At 40.3% G+C, this 16,011-nt stretch overlaps 1 protein-coding gene across 30 annotated transcripts in view; it reads left to right on the forward strand.

Moving 5' to 3' along the window:
• rims2a (regulating synaptic membrane exocytosis 2a) overlaps positions 1-16,011 on the forward strand; it is a 151,950-nt gene that overhangs the window by 118,460 nt on the left and 17,479 nt on the right. For 25 of the 30 annotated variants that reach the window (XM_063485107.1, XM_063485116.1, XM_063485120.1 and 22 more), the window contains 3 exons: positions 2,931-3,097; positions 3,663-3,890; positions 11,940-12,157. In XM_063485107.1, coding sequence (XP_063341177.1) covers positions 2,931-3,097; positions 3,663-3,890; positions 11,940-12,157 — 613 coding nt within the window. Of the gene's footprint in view, positions 1-2,930; positions 3,098-3,662; positions 3,891-11,912; positions 12,158-16,011 lie in introns of all 30 variants that reach the window. The other 5 variants (XM_063485118.1, XM_063485133.1, XM_063485132.1 and 2 more) reach the window with 2 other exon arrangements.

The raw sequence follows: 16,011 nt of genomic DNA on the forward strand, positions 1-16,011 counted from the left end.
GGCCAGAGCCTGCTGTCTCACTGCGGTCTGGTCTGAGACCTAGCAGATGAAGCCCCTCTGTCTGCTTTCCTTTTAAGACAGTGCTATGAAAACTATGGCATTTGGAGTCTATAAAAAGCTGCTGAAATTATTCCCCAGTCCTTGTATGTTGAGCAATATCTTCCCATTGACAAAAACAATGCTATCGCTAATAAGGGCAGTTACTGTAACACTCCGTCCAGATTTAGTTACAGTAAACAGCCAACCAAAACATAATAAGATATTATATACACATCCACGTTCACAAATGTGCTTGGACTAAGTCTGTGCCAAGATCATCCCAGCCCAGTTCAGCTTCCAGGAAAGCCTGTGTATAAAGTTAGTTGAGTAGAATCCGACTTTGTGAGCCAATTGACTGTCACTGGATTAAACAGTATATGGTAACTGTCTTCCTGCCACTTATGGTTAAGTACTCATGCAAAACTTTGTATGTGTAAATCAGAATATTATTCATTAATTTTTTTTAGTAAAATGTACATGAAGTATTAAGAGTACAATTACATGAGATCACAAGTCTTCAAAAATGGAAAACAAACACATTACCTGATTGAAATTTGGGCGATCGCCTGTTTAAGATCATCTTCTTGTGCCACTTTCGACTGTTTTCAGCGTGGGTGCAGTTTTTAGATCGCACTCTACAAGTCCTCATGCTTGTATGTCTGCGATGCATTCTGGTTCTCATCCAGTTAATCAGAAGGATGATACCTCAAGTTGTTTTTAATTTTTGGAAAGTTGACCAAGTCATTGACAGTCTCTGTGGGACAAGTTCTCAGAGCACAACCCTGATTTTGCTCCACCCAGTCTTCCACTGAAAAGTGTTCGTTTTTAGTTAGACATTCAGCTTCTTCACCAGTGGAAATCATACCCTAAAAAATTAGCAGTAAAATTACACATCACAAGCATTAAGAAGCGGGCATACAGGGAATGACTTTTGCAAATTAGTTTTGCATGCTGAAGTAAGTTATAAACCATCTTATTACTTAATCCCTGTAGCCCTGCTTTGTATGAGAGCCTTAGCCTGTATATAAACAATTGACAAGATATGACAAGAATCTTTGTTTTATGAAGTCCCGTTTTGAAGCCTGGAAAATAGCGTTTTAGTTGTTGCCATCTGGGTGTTTCAGAGCCAGGAGTGACCATATTTGGATGAATCTTTGGAGTCCTAAGTTGTCAGCTAATGCTATCACACATTGGTTAGGAACGTACATCACACAGACATAAACACCTGTTATGAGCAATTCTATGTAACACACAAAAAAGCCTTCCAGTATTACTAGCCAATCAGCAAAACTGGATTACATATTTCATGGACAGGCTGTTGGCAAGCCATATTGCACCTACAACCAATTGTTATCACACAAATCTGTCACACTGCTAGGCATAACTTTAAACTGGGTAGTTGTTAGAAAAAGAAAAGAGCGTGCAAAAAGGAAACCAACGGCGCAGACCGAGGTTCCCAGGTGTGCTGTGATGCAATCAAGAACAACTGGACTTTCTAATATTTCCAATGTTTGCTAGCTTAACTTAAGTGCCTGCAAATATCTTTCAAAACAATATCCAAAAAATTTAGTTTATTGAACAGTTGCTGACGAATGTTCCATCTTTGGTCTCTGGCAACAACACTGTATGGACTGTGATTGATCAACAGCTTCTTGTAAACTTTATCACAAGTTTAATCAGTCACAAATGTGCGCATTATTTCTTTGTCTGCATTGTTAATCGAACACAGTAATGCAAGAGCAGGCAGAGGTTGACATATTCAAGTTAAAAACTCATAGAAAATAAACATGTTAATCCACGTTACACGCGTGTGCTGCACTTTTTCTCTCGTAGTTTGTTGGGAGGAGCTAAAATGGCTCTTTTGATGTTGAAGATTGACCAATGTTAGGTTTATTTCTGCTGTGAAACTGGGCATTTTAACATAGGAGCTTGCTTGTGTGACATCTTCAAGGGGCCATTGAAGAATCTGCAGTTTTGTCACTTTGACAACAGTTTTATTTTTTGGCCCTAGTTCCCTTTTAGTGGGTGGGCCCTGATTCAAAAATCTAGTTTTCAGAATTCATTTTACTTGTTACTCTAAAACATGTATCATGTTTGTTTATAAAGAGTGTGAGTAAATGTGCAAATGTTAGACAAGATCTTGCACAAAAAACACTGACTGGGAGAATGAGAATTGTAGTAACAAGTGCTTTAGGTGCTCAGTTAGATTAGAAAAGCACAATTTAAGTAACAGTCCATTTACCATCTAATATATCCATGCTAGATAGATCCAAAGCATAAATTAGCTCAAATGTAAAAAGTCAATTAAAATACCAGCATCACTATCAACAAGACAAACCTGTGAAAACCTGCAACACACACACAAACGATGGATGCTGATCAGAAGCTGAATGAAAGGAAGACATGCTTTCGTGTGCCATTCCAGCCTTTTGTACACAAAAATGAAAGTCAAGCTGAAATTGTGGATGTCATTTATAACTTTTCCTAGTCTCTGAACCTGGTAAGACCAAATCTCAAACCATGAACCCCTGCGTTATCTAACTGCAAGCCCAATCTTTTCCCACTACATAATTAAAATACTGACCTTTAAAGTCGCTCACCTAATATGCCTAACGTAAAAATAGTGTGCATATTTTTTCTCTTTTATTTACATTCAACAGCATATTTCTGAAATACTGCTTGTCTTGATCAAATAGTTTTCTCTTGCAAGGCAAAGACGTAGAAGTCATTTTAGAAATCTATACCCTTTGGTAACTTGTTGAAGTTTTCATTGGGACTATTTTAGCAACAACATTTTGTACTTGTTAAAATTGTTGACTGCTCAAAAAAACCCAAACTTGTGATATCTGATGTCGCCATACTTTATGTCTTATTTTTTGCCCTCTTTGCAGCGTTCAGGCAGAGATCCACGGGGCTCCGACAACTTGTCAGCCAAGTCGTCGGACAGTGATGTAAGCGACGTGTCCGCTGTGTCGAGAACCAGTAGTGCCTCTCGGTTCAGCAGCACGAGCTACATGTCTGTCCAGTCAGAAAGGCCGCAAGGAAACCGCAAGATCCGGTAGGCTGATGCAAACTTTGTGCCGCTCTTTAAATTACCATCAAGCTGGAATGGACAAACCCCGCCCCCCTCAGCTGTGAACCCCATATTCATTACCATGTCCAGACGTTTTCAGATTTGAAACTGTTTGCACATGGTTAAACTCGAGGAGAAAATGCCCCTCCTGTAGCGCTGCGTGTCATTTTCTCCCTGTGATGAGTTCAAGTTTGGCTCCATTTTAGAGAATCTGGAGCCAAGTGGTTGAACTCTGTTCCTTCACGCTGTGGGGGAAGTTTGTCCATATCTGGCAGTAGTCACTGAAACATTAAACATATTTCTAGTCTTTGGGTGTCGTCTCATATCAAAGCAAAAACAAACTCCTCTGCATGGTGCTTTGCTTTAAGTCTACGTTAGTTCTTCTGTGATTTAGAATCAATCTGCTTTTGATCATGGCTGCGTTGCATCTCTGTGTTCGTCTCTCTTTTGTTGTTGACATTGTTCACGCTTTGTTTGTTTTTTTCTGTTTTTTTTTTGTTTCTTTTGGCTTTGCATGTGCTGCTCTTTGTGCCTCTGTTTCCATCTTCAGCCAGTTGCGATCGAGGAGCCATTCTCGGGAGGGGGATGAGCAGTTAGGAGAAGTGAGGGAGGAAGAGGAGGCAGGAGAAAAAGGCAGAGGGGCTAGTAAAGAAGGAAGGGTGCAGAGAGGGGGGAAGGGGTGGGAGGGAAAGGTAGACGCAGGCGAAGAGCATCAGAAGGATTTGGTGGAGAAAGAAGAGGACTTGCACCAAAGGAGTATCTCAGAGACTGACCTCAGGTAACACATGTGTAGCAGCTTCAAACTGTAGACTAACAATGATGAAGAAAACTACTAACAGTAGTATAGATCCCACTATAGATCCCAATGGATGACTGTCTTTTGCACATTTACATGAGGACGTGCAAGACAGAGTGTGGTGACTACCCTCCTCTCTTTACCTTGATGATGGTGTAACTGTGGCCCTGTTGACCTTTAACAATACTAAGGTAGGGTAGCATTAATATTTTACACTGCTTAAAAAAGATAAAGGAACACTTTTTAATCAGAGCATCAAGTCAGTTCAACTTGTGGGTTGGTGTTAAACCTTTTCTTTGATGGTAATGAAATTATCAACAGGTGCATTAGAGGGGCAACAATGAGACAACCTCAAAAACAGGAATGGTTTTCCAGGTAGAGACCAGTGACGTTTTTCCCTCATCTTTTCTGACTGTTTTTTCAATAGTTTTGCATTTGGCAAGGGTCAGTGTCACTACTGGTAGCATGAGGTGGTACCTGGACCCTACAGAGCTTGCACAGATAGTCCAACTCCCCTAGGATGGCACATCAATGTGTGACATAGCCAGAAGGATTTTTGTGTCTCCCAGCACAGTCTCAAGAGCATGGAGGAGATTCTAGGAGACAGCCACTTACTCTAAGAGAGCTGGACAGGGCCGTAGAAGGTCCTTATCCCATCAGCAGGACTGGTATCTGCTCTTTTGTGCACGTAGGAACAGGATGTGTGCTGCCAGACCTACAAAATGACTTCCAGGAGACTGCTGGTGTGAATGTCTCTGACCAAACAATCAAAAACAGACATCATGAGGGTGACCTGAGGGCCCGACGTCCTCAAGTGGCCCCTGTGCTCACTGTTCAGCACTGGAGCCTGATTGGCATTTGCCATAGAATACCAGAATCAGCAGCTCCACCTCTGGTGCCCTGTGCTTTTCAGAGATGAGAGCAGGTTCATTCTGAGCCCATGTGACAGACGTGGAAGGGTAACATCGTTCAGCATGGCCAATTTGGTGGTGGGTCCTTGATGGTCTGGGGAGGCATAATCCATGGAGGGACCCACAGGCTCACACACCCTGACGGCCGTTAGGTATCAGGATGCAATTCTTGGACACATTGTCAGAACTTATACTGGTGCAGTGGGTCCTCCTGATGCACAACAATGCCCGGCCTCATGTAATTAGAGTAAGCACACTATTCCTGGAGGATGAAGAAATTGATACTACTGACTGGCCTCCACGCTCAACTGACCTACATCCAACAGAGCACCTCTGGGACATTATGTTTTACTCAGTCCACGCTGCCAAGTTGCACCTCAGATTGTCGACGAGCTGAGTAATACTCTGGTCCAGATTTTGGGGGAGATCTCCCAGGACAGCAGTGGTCATCTCAATAAGCGCATGCCCCAGTGTTGTCAGTCATGCACACATCCCATTGGGATCGAATGTATTTTTAAAGTGTTCCTTTTAACGTTTTTGAGCAGTGTATAATTGCAGTGACATGAAAACAGTTGGTGTCCATGCAGCCTGTTCACACATCAGATAATGTGAACTTTACAGTTACTATCTAAAGAATAATCTTTATCCTGAATTTATAGTACTGCACTTAATCAGAGCTTGCTTTTACCGTATGCCTGCAATGCTCTGACACCACGAGGAAAACTGAGCTCTTCATGTTTCATGCTTTTAAACAACAGTTACTTTTACCAATGTGCAGGAAGCAGAGAAGACCTTTGAACCAATGAAAAAGAGCAATGAAAACAAGAAAAACTGCTTGTTTACTATGGAAAAATACTATTAGGATTATTAGTGTGCTAGATACAATCACAGCCTGTTGCTTTATGTTTTACATAGGTATCAGCCTTTTGCTGATCAATATTTATGAGACATTTATGAGAAAGTGAGCACCAGGTTATGGCACAGATTTAATGCAGTACTGTAAATCCAGCATTACCACAAGGTGTACTGCAAGACCCTCTTAAACATCACTTTTTGATTTGCTAAGAGGTTCAACAAAGTGCCTCCCTGTATTAAACATACAGGTGATAATAATAATAATAATAATAATAATAATAATAATAGTCACATTCACACATTCACAGTGTGCATAGAGATGTACAGTAAATATAAAGTTGAAGACTTATTTAAATCAGAGGTTAGGTGAACTGTTGATATTTTACTACACATCATAAAAGCTGTTGTTTTTCTGAGTGGACATTCATGTCTAAATGTTTAGTGAGCTTTGGCTTCTTGCCTTGGCATATTAGAAGCTTGGCTTCTGACATGTTAAGACTATATTTAACATGACACTATTTCCTGGTAAACCACAAGAGACTGTGGTTTTATTTTTGCACTGTGCTGGACTAGCAGGTCTGAAAATTGTGTCAAGAGCAAATTCAAGAGCAAAATTTATTTGGAAGGCCAACAGAAAGAAGCTTAGCTTGCACTCCTGATAAGATGTCTTTACTATCAAATCACATTCACAGCAGGATCCAAGCAAGCGCTTCTCACCAACATTAGTTCTGCCCCTCGGTCTTAACAGAAAACACATTAAGATAAAAGCTACACCCTCTCACGCGTGATTAACTCTACACTAGTGTGCACCGTCTGATTGAGAAGGTGCACTCTGCACATGCGCGTAGGAGGCTAAATGCACATGCAGAAACAGGAGCAGATCCACTGAAGTGTAAGTAAATTGGACTTACACAGTGGATCGTGGATTATACAGTGCAAACAGAAGATTAGGAAGTCTTAACGCTTTGCCCACTCATCCATCGGTTTGCTCTGAAGCTGCTGTGTATATTGCTTTATTGTGTGTGCTGTGTTGTGTTGGGATGCTGCATCAATATTTTATCAGTCCATGTTCTTCACTTGCTCCCCTGCAGTCATGTTTTGCACGTGCAACTTGTCGACTCAAACCTCCTCCTTGTCTCCAGCTACTCCTCGATATTTCCCTGTTTTTATGTGTCACATCACAAACCTCATACTGATGACCACGGGGTAATCACTTTCAGTGAATTCACCGGAAACGTACAAATGTGATTTGAAAAACCCGACTTGAGCACACGCGTCCCAGAGATTTGATTTAAGCTACAATGCTGCAGTTGCAATGTGTTTTATTTTGACTGAAAGTGAGCTCATTTGGTCCTACTTTAAAAAATGCTGACAACTCTCATCTGTGTGATCAACCCTTTTTCCTTCATGACAGCTACAGTATAAATTGATATTCCACTTAGTTGTGAGTAATATAATATTCTGCTTTTTGAGAGAAAAAGAGACGCGCAGATAAAAAATCAAACACTCTGTGTCATTTTATTCATTCAGGTTTGCTCACTGAGTCATGATTTTTGCAGCTGCACACAATAGAAAAAACAAAATTGCTGCATGTCACATCTATCACAAAGATCTTAGGATCTTTGAGATAGAGCATGTCACATTAACATAATATTAACATGCTATGTAGACTAGGTCAAATCAAAGGTTTGGTGTAAATGGTTGTTTAGCCAAAGGTATTAACAAAATAATCATTGCAAACAATATTTTTCCAAACAAAATCCAGCTGTGAAACATGTGGTTATTAAGTAGCAGTGATTATTAAGATCTGTAGTAATTATTCGGGTTTTATTAAAGTTGTTTATTAAGATTTAAAAGCAACCACAGAAGTCATGTACTGCAGGCCATTTGAAAGACTGCATATTTAATGCTGCATTCACACTAGGGAAAGCAGTTGTTGAAGGCTATGGCACAACCAAACTTTTTGCGGCTTATGACTGAACTTATCTCTCATCTCTGCAGACCTGGGTACCAGGTCTGCAACCACTTGCAGTCAGTCTTAAATCAACTTTAGCCCATCAAAATGGTGATAAAACGACAATAAGGCAGAGTCAGTCTGCTATTGAATTGGCTAAATTTGGGAATTACATGCAATTTATTTATCATAATAATTGTAATAATTTGGAAAAACTTCTCATCTGTTGTCATGTACATACACAGGAATTAGCATTATTTCAAATTACATAGACATATTAAGACACGTTACACAACATTTTTTGCAAACCTCCACCAAACTGTCTGAGTGTTTGCAGTCAATCCAATTTGGACTATTTTGGAAATGTGTTGCGTTCCACCAGGCGACCTGTGCAGTCAACTTGCAATTGAAAGTAGTCATCTAGTGTTTACAGGTGATGAATGTTGAATCTCCCGGCAATTAATTGGTCAAATATGTGCGTTTGGTCTCAAACAGCAAAAATATTCAGTGAAGTCCCTGGGCAAACTCTAGTCTAGTCACAAGAAAGCTGCTGTCCTAGTTTTACTCCAGTGTGATTGAGCGATAAAGCACTTCTGCATTGGCTTAATTTTTCACATACATAACTAATGTCCATCTTTTGTATACAGTCTATGATTATATTGTTAGACTATAAAAATGTTTTAAAATATTGATAGTAATAATCTAAGCTTTCTGTTGGCGCACACATACAGCTTGCAGTTTTTCATGTTACGTCTAAATTGTATGTCGTGTTAAAATGTATATGCTGTTTGATCTTTATCTTTATTTTGAAAATAATTGGCTGTTATTTAATCGAGGACACCACTTCCTAGGTGACCGCTCCCTCAAAAAAAAAGCTTCCTTTGCACTGACAAAGATACGTACTGTATGTGTTTTAAACCTCGATACTGCTTTAGAGAAAAAGGAAGGAAGTTGAGGAGGATATTATTCAGCGTATCTGTTATTCATGCCACTGCATAGTCAATTGTGCCACTGGGCATTGAAGCCACAAATCTCAGAACTTGAACCGTAATCAAGCAGAGAATATCTATAGGTAAAAAAGCTTTTCTATGAGAGCCTCCAGATTTGAAGTCAGAATACTGAAAACAGTCAATCACATGTATCGAGATGATTTGAGGAGTCAGCAAGTGACATGCGATGTGCTTCAAGTTACAAAAGATGCATTCGCTGCTCTCCTTATCTGTGTGTGAAAGTAGTAAAGCAGTGTGATTTAGCAGAAACATGGCCACCAGCTACATCTATTTATGAGTCATCTCCTATGTATTGAGGTCACAGTGTAAATACACATCTGCTACACATTAAACAGGCTTGGCATGCGAACATCATGATAGCCGTGTGTGTTTTTAGTCCTTTGAAGACAGAAGCGAAAATCTCTGATCTGAACGAGACTGTCGTATCCAAGTTACAGCTTAAGATAAATATGATATCCAGACTTTAATTAATCACTTCAATTCTGCTCACTGCAACCTCTGCAAAAAAAAAACCACAGAAAAAAACTTGTAGCTGTGTTGGCAGGCATGAACGCATGCTAATGCTCTGATTTGGGGCACGGTTGCCATGGTACCTGCACTTTTCCATACATCATTTATGATTCACCTTTAATAACAGCTGCTCCTTCCTTGTTGTCAGTGAGACTAAATAAATAAAATGTATATTTCACCCCAATGTTGCTAAGTATCTAAAAACTCATTTCCTTTTAGAAGACTTTATTTAAATTTTTACCATCGTTTCTGAAAATGATCGATACATGATACCGTATGGAGATTGGCCTATTAAAGACAGCTTTGTGTAGCAAAACCTGTCTACATTTTTGCAACACCAAAGATTTCGAAGGTATTTTGGGGTGGGTTATGCTTTGGGAACATGTTGGCCTAGATGAAAATGCATGGTGAGCAATCTGCATGATGAGGAGCTCTGTGTTCTTTGAGCTGAGGTTGAAATTCAGAAATCCCTGGAGAGACCCAGTTTTCCAAGTAGGCATATTTACACAGCAACCCTGGATTGAGTGCCAAGACCTGTTCAGAGAGTGGCGAAACTGTAATGAGAGGAGGTGCGAGAGATTTTATGCACTTGTTTTTATTGAGGACAATCAAAGTAAGGTGTCCTTTTACACCGGTTTATGAGAGTATGTAAGAATCGTGAGACTATGATTTACTTTAGAACAGTGTGTCCATTAAGAGCAGATGTTTGTGCATTTTGACAAAAAAACCAAACAAAAAATAAAAGCGCCGTCAATTCAGTTAGAACCGAATGTGTATTCAATCCAGTTGCAAGTTCACCCTTTAGGGAACAAACCATCATAGACCCTTAGTGGTTTGGGTATAATTCATCTGTCCTTTGTTCCGATAATTGGTAGAATGTGTCCACGTACCGGCAGTGTTCATCACTTTAGATTAAATATTATTATTGGCCTTCCTCCTAGAGAAGGATTAAAGTTTGCCTTTGATATAAACATGGTGACAGGCACTGTGTGTTTTATTAGACAAGTAGGGAATTAGACGAGACATTTATTCCATCAGAAGAATACATTTCATCTCATTTCCTATTTTGTGTCGTTAAATATTTTACAGAACATAAATTTCTAATTGAAAGCCTCTGCGCTCATGCATTTTAACCTCAGCTGGCAATCATTGTTAGAGGCCACGATCCCCCCTGACCTCGCTGCTGTGCTGATGTAATGAAAGAGGCAGCGGGATCACCGTGTGCGGAGCAGATGAAATGCAGCCTCACTGCGATGATGGTGAAAGAGCATATTTTAGAATGTCACCTGTAGCACACGGGCCCGTGGTGCCGGCCGAGCGCTTGAAGTCGTCTTCAAAGCCTCTGGGCTGCAATAACCGATCAAAGGCGCTAATCTCCCAATAAGCATTCAATATTTATGTGTTGAAGCACAGGCTGATACTTAACAGAAGCCACTGGTGCTAGAACTGGTGTAAACAAAAGGTTTGCTACTGCTGGCTGGGGTACGAGGTGCTCTTTAACAGCACACCTGATTTATTTCACCAACAGCAGCTGAAAAACAAAATATGAAGTGCGGACCGCCAAAACAGGATACGCATGTGCCAGTGTATACTATCCACGCCAGCATAGCAAGGAGTGACGTGAGCAGCCATTACTACGTGCTCACACATTCATGACGGTTCCATATGTTGTTTATGAGCTAACTGCCTGAGAATGTGCGTGAGACAGACGAAGGCCTGGTCGACTGCTGATGTTTTGGCACGGCTGATTGTCTAAACTAAAAGCATCACTGTGTTCATGCGCAGGATAATGAAATGTCGCAACCATATCAGACATAAACTCCAGCGTTTATTGAATACACCAGAGTGTCTGATATATGTGAAATTTGGAGTACGATTGAACTAATTGATGGAATCAGTTGTCAGAATTTATTAAACCTTCTCCCGTTTTACCCAGCACATCTTTCTATGAGCGGTCTTTGCAACACAGTTACATGATGGAGGTCAGACACTTAAATTAATGAGCAGTAGCCTCAGGGTGCTACACGTAACTTATCCCATTAAGAATTCAGAGCCTATGATACAGAATGTAATTTGTCTCTTAAAGATAATTTTACTGGCAGGGCTAAAATAGGACCCTCATTTGAACACTGGCCTATTTCCTTTCAAACTGCAGGAGCTGGAGAATAATGCTGATGACAGGCAACTTTTCTGTGTGCGGCTTTGAGCGCTTGATCACAGCTCTTACCTACTTGTGGATGTCCGTGAACTTTTCATTTAATAAATTAATACTTTGATTATTAAATTAATACTCAGAGTACTACCAAAGTCTTAGTTGATTAGTATCTTTAGACATCTTAAATCAAAAAACTAAATAACCTAACAGATAAAATGCAGAGTATTAACTCTATGTTACTCCCGATTTCCCAAACGGCTTCAAAATCTTTACAAAACAATTTAGAGAGCTGGAGAGCAGACTATGGTTGGTCTTTCACTGCATGAAAAGGCTTTAGAATATACACTACATCAGTGTTAACCTCATCTATACTGTAAGTCATGAACTCCTGTACCTGAACTCTGTCCTTTTCTCCTTTTCACCCCACACCTTGTCATCTACTATCCCTCTCCTCTCCTCTTCCATCCTCTCCTTCTGTTTCCTCCTCCATCATCTCTCCATTCACATCCCCCTCCACTGGCTTCCTCTCTCCCCTTCTCTGCCCTGTCCTCTCTTCTCTGTCTTCACCTGTCCCCTTCCCTCCCCCCCATCTATGGTGGTGGCTGACAGTGACTTTGCATCCAAAATGAAAAACAGGCAGATGGGCTCGTCGGGTGGGATGAACATGACCAAGAGCACAAGCATCAGTGGCGACATGTGTAACCTGGAGAAGACGGACGGCAGTCAGTCGGACACGGCGGTTGGCACGGTAGGCACTGACGACAAGAAGAGGCGCTCCAGCATTGGTGCCAAAATGCAGGCCATGGTTGGCATGTCGCGCAAGAGCCGGAGTACCTCTCAACTCAGCCAAACAGGTAGGGCATCCAGTCACACAGCCAGCGTGCTCCCACTGTTCAGTGTTGCATCTGTCCCGTGGCCTCTCGTTGTCTCTGTGTTGACTTTGCTTCGTCTCGCTCTGTTCTTGATACCAAGTACTAATTCTTCTATTTCCAGTTTCCCCTCAGATTTTTTTTTTTTTTAGTGCAAGGGCTTTGAGCTGAAGAAAATACTATTAACAATGTTTTCTCTTTTCTCTAGGTAACAGTGAATTCAACTCCTCTCTCCCCTTTTTGCTTACCTCCCTTTATTCTTTTCTTTGATATTTTACTCAGTTTGAGTTATCCTTTCCGAGCCCAAAGCTGCTCATTTGTTGTGCTTATGATGTGCAAATTTGTGTTTTCATGTTTTCATTCTGGGAAACTGGATTTGATCCTTCCAAACACAACTAAAACACAATTTTCAATATTTGTCACTTTTTTTTCGTTTGATGCTCTTTTGACTATGATTTTTTTACTATTGCCATCTGCAGTTGTTTTGTATTTGTTTCCGGGTGCACGTGAGAACATGTGAGACCACGTGCACGTGCGAGATATGAACAAGAAAGGGTGTGTTGTAGCTGAAAGTAGTAATGTGTATTTATCTGCTGTGGAAAAGGGGCTTTCGCTATTCTACACTTTGCAAGTTTTTCTGTTTTTTCGGTTTGTTTTTTTTTCCATCTTGCTTTCTTTTCAAAATTACTCATTACCTGGTGCCACACAGTGTGAAAAGACAGCCTAGCAGGTGGTGTGCAGCGAAGTTTGTGGATGACAGATTGGAGTCTGGTCTGTTCATGCGAAGGTCAGTCGATTCGTCCACTCCCCCTGCGAGGCTGTGACCGTATCTTGAAGCGTTCAACACCTATTCATCTCGCCTATTCAACCTTAAGGTGGCCAGTAATCACTTCTGTCCATTAGCGCTTTCTCCAATACCACAGCGGGGGGGATGAATGCATGTGTATGATGAGGAGGGACGAGCGAGAAAGTGGAGAGATGGTACGCTCACGTGGCGTTGTGCTGTCCCCCACCACTCCCCGGCTCGTGATTTAACTGGCACATGGGCTGCTGCCTTATCTCTGCGGGTTAATAACTGTACTAACTGTTAATCACATCAATATGACAATTAGCCTGTCTTTGCAGCTATTATATATGATTTTTATATAAGCTAGGAGATGCTAATGTTTTTGACAATGAAGAAGGTTTTTGTTGCTGAATAAGATGAACCCTCTGAAGTTCAATTTTGAGAACAGTAGAAACAAATGGCATTTATTCTGACTTTTATATGGATACAAATTTTGAAGATACTCATTTTAGCAGACACATGAACATACTTTCTTTCCTCGTGCGTACAGAGCACATACTGAGCAGCCCGGACCTCCTCAGGCTATCAATATTTTACTCATTGCTTTTAAGTGCATCAGAGGGAGTTAGTAAGAGTGTGCATGCATCTCCCTTTCAGTATCTGTATTTGTTTCTGCACCAGCACGTACACTGCTAAGTTGTCTTGTGTCCTACTTTGTTGTGCGCTGTGCTGGGAGGCTCATTGCCCGTTTCAAAGGTGCATTCAAAAGCATGGCTGATTTTTCTTTTAGTTTTTTTGGGGGGGGTTGTGTGTGCAGTGCCAATGGGGGATGGGTAGATCAGCCAAGCAGCACGACTCTGGCTTTGACAAACACTGGTTAGTCAGGTGGAATGGATGTGCTCCCAGGTGACCGCCATGAGTAGTGTGTACAAATTTGGCAGCTCTGGCTCTCAGTCGTCATTCTCTCGGTCCACAGTGCAAGACGGTACACTTTACAGGAAGTAGGAGTGCTTTAATATGCTTTGACCAACAACTGCTAACTGCTGCATAAATATGCTACCTGAAGTGATGGAAATTTACTTTCTAAGTTCGCAGGGTTGTAAGAGGAACTGAGTGAGCAGTACAAAGCAAACGGTGGACACATGGGAGTCAATTTTATGAGTTTATTTCTCTTTTTCTTTGTGTTCATTCTGAAAACAGTCACAGTCCTTGCATGCTTGGCCAGTTAAGCTGATTCTAATTCAGGCTCAGGTTCAGTAATGCATCAAGAAATGCTTTTTAATCACTAGTTAATTAGATGTTAAGAAGAAATAATTACCTCCTTCAATGAAGTTATGTTTCTGGCAGTATTTGTGTGCGTCGTTAAACAGGATAGTTCGAAAAGTTTTGAATGAATTCTGATAAAACTTGTAAAGTGGGGTCTCGTTAACAAGCCATTCTAATTTGACTCACATCCACCAAGGTCTTCAAGCTCCACTCAATGATCTATTGGTTTAAAACTGACAAGAAAGCCTTATAGCTTAGAAACTATGATTCTTACAAGTGTGTATTGTCGACATATAAAATATATATCATATATCTGACCTCACTTTTACATTTCACATCTGCCTTTCATTCAAGTTGAAAATGTGTGGTAAAAAATGTGTTATATCATCAAAGAACGTATTGTTGAGAGAAATAAAACGAGCTGCCTGTTTTTATATATACTGTAGTATAATATTAAATATTAAGCTCAAGATATTCATGTTCAGTTACTTACAAATCAGTAAATGTCAACCTACATAATGTTTGTGTAATCAACCTAAACATCTGTCACGGTACCCTTATCTGATTTTTTTACCACAAGCATAAGACTAAATGAATATATCCATCCATCCTTTCTCTACTGCTTATCCTTGTCAGGATCACGGGGGGGCTGGAGCCTATCCCAACTACCTTGGACAGGACAGGCTAACAAAAACCAATATATAGAAAATACAGTATCATTCCTTTAAAAGTAAACACTAACCAAAGAGTGGCAGAGGTTTTCGCTCTTGTTATACTATGTTGTTACTAAGCAACAGAGAATTGTTGAGTTTATTTGATAGTTTACATGAACTTTAAATGTAAATTTTGAAATACTTTTAAAAAACACTATTAGGCTTTTACATGTAGTCATTTAAGGCATTGTCACTCAATCATTCATCAACTTGACTTATTATGTTAATTTTTTTTTTATCCTTTCTTCCATGTGCATTATGTTTTAAGCTTGACAGAGATGCAGTTTATTTCCTAAACACCTCAGTAAAGCAGCTTCCATGCAGATAAAAAAGCAGATAGTTAAGCAGTCTAATGTTGCAAGCTTATTGAAAATCCATCTTCATACTTTCACCACGTGTGTATTTCTTCATAAACTTATCTTCCAACTCGCCTCTGAAGAGGGCAGCCTGTAATTTCAGTGTAATTGCTATTTGTGCTGCTGATCTGCAGGTGGGATGCTTTTTCATTCCTTCCTTTTTCTGCTTGTTAATATTTTAATTTTAAATATTGTTTTCAGCCTTATGGTGTTGTGAATCCACTTTAAATAAAAAAACAAATTTTGTTTCTGTTGTTTGCAACTTTAGCTGATGTGAGGTAATGGCTTTATAAAACACTTCATACTCATTGAGCCCCTGAAACCATTTTTGTAGCATGGCTGGTAGCGTTTTACCTGATAATAAATTTCACTTGTGTCTCCCCACCCCCATCTGTCCTCATTATGTTTCACATGCAGTTGCACAGCGATCTTTGTGACTCAGCACCGGCCTCTAAGTATTAAGGCTGAGATGATGATCAGTCAAACAAAAAAGGGCAACAGTGACCGAGGTAGCCTGCAGTGATATAGAAATAAGGAATATGTGGAATCAGTGGGAGGGATTTAAGTATGTTATATGATACTTTGTCAGTAACATCTAGTTTCCTGTTCCCCTGGGTGCAGCCTTGAGTGTTCCAGCAATTTATTTTTTTTACTTACGACCCTGAAAGAAACCTGACCAGATTTGACCTTCTCTTTATAATGTTTCTCCCTAAGACA

The sequence above is a fragment of the Pelmatolapia mariae genome, linkage group LG10_11 (assembly GCF_036321145.2).
Source record: "Pelmatolapia mariae isolate MD_Pm_ZW linkage group LG10_11, Pm_UMD_F_2, whole genome shotgun sequence".
Lineage (NCBI taxonomy): Eukaryota > Metazoa > Chordata > Actinopteri > Cichliformes > Cichlidae > Pelmatolapia > Pelmatolapia mariae.